Source organism: Hyperolius riggenbachi, chromosome 11 (genome assembly GCF_040937935.1).
Source record: "Hyperolius riggenbachi isolate aHypRig1 chromosome 11, aHypRig1.pri, whole genome shotgun sequence".
NCBI classification, from domain to species: domain Eukaryota; kingdom Metazoa; phylum Chordata; class Amphibia; order Anura; family Hyperoliidae; genus Hyperolius; species Hyperolius riggenbachi.
Window position 1 is genome coordinate 42,852,600 of NC_090656.1, and position 6,000 is coordinate 42,858,599.

At 49.6% G+C, this 6,000-nt stretch overlaps 1 protein-coding gene across 2 annotated transcripts in view; it reads right to left on the reverse strand.

Annotated features, from left to right (window-relative positions):
• LOC137539266 (polycystin-1-like protein 2) overlaps window positions 1-2,849 on the reverse strand; it is a 134,370-nt gene extending 131,521 nt beyond the window's left edge. The window contains exons 1-2 of one of the 2 annotated variants that reach the window (XM_068261822.1): window positions 2,817-2,849; window positions 1,689-2,093 (exon numbers count right to left, since the gene is read on the reverse strand). In XM_068261822.1, the coding sequence (XP_068117923.1) occupies window positions 1,689-2,085 (397 nt within the window). In that variant the 5' untranslated portion in view covers window positions 2,086-2,093; window positions 2,817-2,849. Of the gene's footprint in view, window positions 1-1,688; window positions 2,282-2,816 lie in introns of those variants that run through there. The other variant, XR_011024971.1, reaches the window with a different exon arrangement.
• Between the last annotated feature and the right edge of the window lie 3,151 nt (window positions 2,850-6,000).

Genomic DNA, 6,000 nt, shown 5'->3' on the forward strand with positions numbered 1-6,000 from the left:
AGATGACATCATTGAGCCAATCAGAGGGCTCCCAGCAGAAGCCCTAGCAACCAATCACAGAGGGGAACCTTGGCCAGCCCCACCTGACCTCATTGAGCCAATCAGAGGGCTCCCAGCCTAAACCCTGGCACCCAATCACAGAAAGGAATCCTGGCCAGCCCCCCTGTATAATAAGGAGGGCTGCCATGATGAGACATATCGTCCTTGCTTGTGAATGCTCACTGAGAGACATGCTCCAGTGCTGCTGGCCTAGCAAGGGCTGTACACAGTTATAAACCTAAAGCTGTTTAGTGATTAACCCCTTCACTATCACTACACTATTGTTATATTGTTAATTAGACTAGCTAGCTTGATTTCATTCAGTGAGTGACAGTCAGAGTGTGTGCTCCAGTGCTGATGGCCTAGCGAATGCAGTACACAGTGATAAACCTAAAGTTGTTCAGTGATTAACCCCTTTACTACCACTACACTATTGTTGTATTGTTAATTAGCTTGATTTCATTGTCTGACAGTCAGAGTGTGTGCTGCAGGGCTACTGCAGCTGCTATGTGTCTGTGTGTGTGCTGTGCACAGACCAGGCCAGCTGCTGCCTGCTGGCTAGCTATTAGCCTTAGCTAGCTACAGTATAGGTTAGGTTCGGGAATAGGATTACTGTGTTATTGTGTAGTTAGTACTGTAGTACTGCAGTCAGTGCTAGTAGTTGTTAGAATAGTAGTACTACTGTGTTAGCTTACTACAGAACTGCTGTGCTGCTGAGCATTGCCACTGTGACAGTTAGTGTCTTCTCCTCTGCTGTCTGATTGTCACTCGGCACGTGGCCCTTGGCACTTGGCACGTGGCCCTTAGCACTTGGCACGTGCAAAGTGCCACGTGCAAATTGCGAACTGCCCGGGCCCCCCAGCAAAACCCTGCTCCCCCAACAAGATTACAGAATTAGCATGCGTGCACATATTTCCCCATAGCCCCCCCAAAAGTCCTCTGTGTGAGCATGCATACCCCCCCCCCCCACCCCAAATTGCCTGTGTGTGCATACCCCCTTCACCCAGAAATAACCCATTAGCGCGTATTCACCTCTTACCCCCTCCTTCCCCATGTGCATATTCTCAACTCCTAGAGGTAGCCTGTGTTCATATAATCCCCCCCCCCCAGCCTATGTTCATATAATCCCCCCCCAAGTAGCCTGTGTATGTGTATTTCCATCCCCACCCCCTCCAAAATATAGCAGAGCTTAATACTCCTCCCAGCGGCAGGGCAGCTCCTCACTCCTCTTTTCAGTGTAGCTAAGCAACCCTGCAGCCTATCTTCTTTCATGTGCATCAGGAGTCACAAGGAGATGGGCTGCATGGTGGACAACTACACTGAAGAGAGCAGTGAGGACCTATAACGCTACTGGAAGTAGGTAAACTATCACATCCTGCTGCTGCTCTGCAACTCACCACAGAACAGCCCCCCTCCCCTTAGCCCCTCCTACTCCCGTGATGGCATGGGGGCTATTGTTACACCTCTACATTCAACCATTGAAACATTGGCTCCTGTAAGTGAATGTTCCATTTGGCCTTTAATTTTCTGTGCACCTGTTTTGATAATAAGTCCGATATTTGTTTGTTTTTCTCACATGATGAACCAGGTTTATTTAATGTAACACAGCCTGGATTAGACTATATAAGACACTTAGTAGCCTAACATACCTTCCACATTAATGGTAATATTGGATATCTGTTCCTGTCCCGTTTGGCTCTTTATGGAATGGCTGAAGGTTTCATTAGAACCTCTGATATCAATCTTCAGTTCCACTGGTGTCCCATGAGTTACAGATACAGTAACCTGCAGTTCGGCACCTGCTTCCAGCGTGGAAGTGGACAACTGGGCTTCCAGGCCAGACACTGCTTCAACGAGGCGAACTGTGATGCTGCTATTGAGTTTGATAGACGCCTGGTCATTGGATGCCACTATATGAAGCTGATGGACTCCTGGACCTATAAGGTGCTGAGATGCTGTGTCTAGAGTCAGATTGAGTGCAGTTTCTCCAGACTGGACCATGGACGTAGCTAAAGTCCTATTCTCTGCTAGAAGGGAGATGTTCATGTTCAAACCTGCAATAAAAGATGAATCAGTGGGGTAACTTGTAGACAATTTTTTCCCCTTCCGCTTCAATAATACTAGGTGCACAGTCACATGACACAGTTTGTGCAACTCAAATGATTATTTTTGCCACAAGTAGTTACAAGTGGGCCATACGATTCACTGGCATCTTATACAGTAACTAGTAGACCTAAGCCCGTTAATATAACGAGCTCTATGTCTCCGTCTCACAACTGTGACCATGGGCATCCGCACATATGGCAAAATGGGGCAGACGCCACCCCCTGGCCAGCTGCTGCCCCCCCCTAGCCACCCGAACCCAGAAGTATCGAGCCGCCAGTCAGAGACAGCTCTCAGGGGTACAGTCACTCTCCCTGGGTGGCTGGATGATCAGCGATAGCAGGCAGGGACTGGCGGGCGGCTGTGTTGCTATCTGGCAGCAGTAAATTTCTGTCACTGCCAGATCCGTAAATCATTGGACGGGCCGGCAGCTGTGGGCTGGGCATGTTTTCCTGCTCTGATTCTGAGCTAAGGGCCAATCAGAAGCTGATGTTTCTGTGCTGGGCTACAACAATATGGCGGCGCACAGTTTCAGGGACAGAAGCAGCTCTCTCGGGGGTGACAGTTGAGGCAGCACACTGTACAGGACGGGAAAGCTGCCTACAGCAGCCAGTTGTCCAGGGAGGCTGAGTGATGACAGGGCTTCCAGGGCTATTCAGCATCCCAGGACTTACCTTGCTGACACAGCTGAGGAGGTGAGAGGAGACTGCACAGCAGGGGATCTTGATGTTAGCACAGCATGCTGGCTTTCCTGTACACGCCCCCCCTCCTCCACTATCCTGCATTCTCAGAATCCCAGGGCTGAATATAGCACACTGGAGCCTCAAAGTCACACTCTCCTGCACTGGATGAGGCTACAAAACAGTCTTCAGGTACAACAGTGTGCTGCTGGACAAAAGGCCTTTTAAAAAAACTGGTGTGTGTTTGTATATATATGTATGTGTTTTTGTGAATGCACATTGATATGGAGCTGTGTGTGCAGTATTTGCAGTGTGTGGTGTGAGCAGTTTGTGCAGTGTGATGTGTGTTCTTTGTGTGGTATTTGCGGTGTAAGCGGTTTGTGGTATGTGGTGTGTTCAGTATGTGTGGTGTGGGCGGTTTGTGAGGTGTGTGGTGTATGTGATGTGTGTGGTATTTGCGGTGTGCGGTATTTGCAGTGTGTATGGTGTAAGCAGTTTGTGCGCTGTGGTGTACAGTATGTGTTTGTGGTGTATGTGATGTATGTGGTATTTGCAGTGTGTATGGTGTAAGCAGTTTGTGTGCTGTGGTGTGCGGTATGTGTTTGGTTTGTGCAGTGTGTGTGGCATTTGCACTGTGTATGGTGTAAGCAGTTTTTACGCTGTGGTGTGCGGTATGTTTGGTTTGTGCAGTGCGTGTGGTGTATGTGATGTGTGTGGTATTTGCAGTGTGTATGGTGTAAGCAGTGTGTGGGTGTGTGTGTGTGTGTTGCATTGCTGCCTGTGTAAAACATGTTTTTGGAATCCTCTGACTAGCACTGATCTGCTCTTCAGCCGTAGCTCGTCCTCAGCATATTTGGTTTTTGTTATATTTTTGGCCTTGCTACAGCTCTTGTGTAGCAGATTTGACATTTGCTCTTTTAGCCGCTGATGTGATGTAACTGATCATATTTTAATATTTACTGCAGGAAGGCATTATTGAGATCTAGTCAGTGTGGGAGGGAATGCTCCTGCTACTGCTCAGAATGCTCCTGCCAAATATTTATTGTGGGCATTATTTTTTGTAGAAAAGGGGGCTTCATCTAACATTTTGCTGGGTGGGCCCACCTCCACCACTTCTAAGTTCCTGTATATTTGGCTCCACCCATGACCACGCCCATGTTCTGTTGCATGGCCACGCCCATTTTTCGGCGCAGCGCGCTGCGCGCGCCGCATTGCTTTATCCCCCCCACTTTTGCCTCCCCCTGGAAAAATTTCTGCGGACACCCATGTGACCGCCGCATGTCAGCACACATGCGCGCACCTGGCCCCTCCTAGCATATCTCAGATGATCCAGAGGAAGGCTAAAACCCCTTACAAGGCTTGGGCTGATAAAATGGGAATAAATGTGTTCTTGACTCCAGATGGCAGTCAGATAAAATTCTTGGATCATACAGCCGGCAATTACCTAGTAATTATAGACATGGAAGTTCTTCAATGCAAGGAAGGCATCCAAGCCCCCTTTAACAACAACCACAGTGTTAACACCCCAGCCCCCCCCCCCCCCCCCCCCCAACGACCAGGCTGTTTGTAGCTCAGCTGGGCTGTACAGGCTTTTTCAGCCGCCTGCACAGCCCAGCTATGGAGCCCAGCGATCAGACTCACCTCCTTTTTTTGTCCCTAAGGGGACATGCCACCGGAGGTGTCCGATCGCTGTAGCCGTTTTTTTTTTTTTTTTTTCCATCAGCCCGTATAGGCTGTTTCTCCCTCCCCTTCGCAATCCTCTATTGAACAGGATGGCGATCCGTCCTTTTTTTCCTCTCATAGGCATCAGCCTATGAGAAGATGGCGATCCCTGGCCAATCAGAGGCCGGGGATCGCCGATCTTGTACAGCGCTGCTGGACACCGCAGCGCTGTACAGTTGTAAACAAAGGGAACTTCTTTCCCCTTTCGTTTACACACAGCCTGCTAGCCGCGATCGGTGGCTAGCAAGCTAATCACGGAGATCCGCTCCGTGAACTGGCAGGGAATGATCACACATGCGCTCGGCTGTTCCCTGCCAAACTGAAGCTCCAGGACTTGACGCCAGTTGGCGTTAGGCGGTCCTGTGGCTGCCACCGCGTTCAGGCCCATTGGCGTGAACGCGGTCGTTAGGCAGTTAAACGCAGATATAGAGTTTATCATGACTACTTTTTGTAGTAATATGGTCCACTTTTTAGCCATTTGTACCGAACAGAACCCCTTTCTAAAACTTTTTCCCTCCATACGTAGATCATGTCCCCTTGTCCTTTGTACAAGTCTAGGGACAAAAAGCTCATCTGCTTCTTCCTCTTCATTGGGTCACGCCAGTGGCGTACCAATAGGGGCTGCTCCTGCACCGGCAGGGGGGAGGGGAGGCAGGAGGTGTCGCAGCATGAGGGGAGAGTATGGCCACCTACATCAGTGGGGAGGGGGCCACTCCCCCCTCCCTCACCTCGGGCTCTCCCCTCAGCGCTCCCCCTCCAGCATGAAATAGGTGGCAGCAGGGGCGGGTAGGAACACAGGCATACCTCTATGTTTTCCACCACCAGAGGTTCTGCTCTCTAAGCGTCTGATACTACTTCCTGTTTATCAGGAAGTAGCGTGTGGCACTTAGAGATCGGACCTCTGCAGTGGAACACATTGGGCTTGATTCACAAAGCTAACTAACTGTTAATACGCCTGTGAAAACCCCCTTAGCATGTCTAAACGAGCTTTTTGCGCGCAAAACTTTATGCGCGCAAAACTTTATGCGCGTAAAACTTTACGCGCGTACTGCACAGAGCGCAGGGCACTCCGCACGAAGTGCCCATTAAAGCCTATGGGACTTAGCACGCGAATAAGACTTTGCGCGCGCAAAATGTTGCGCTCGGTACTTAGCGCGCGATCTGATTGAGAAATCCGGTGCTAACCTACTTAGCACCCTGGTTAGCACGTCTAAAGACTTTAGACGTGCTAAGTAGGTTAGCACCGCATAGTGAATCAAGCCCATAGAGGTATACCTGTGGTCGCAGGGGGCCCGTGATTTCTAGTTACGCCCCTGCGTCGTCTCCTATCAGGACTTTCTACAGATATTATTCCAATACACAACACCATCATACTATGTAATATACAGTATTATATATGCCCTGAATTCTGAACGTCATCAATTACAGATAATAAGTGGGTGTATACGAGAGGTGG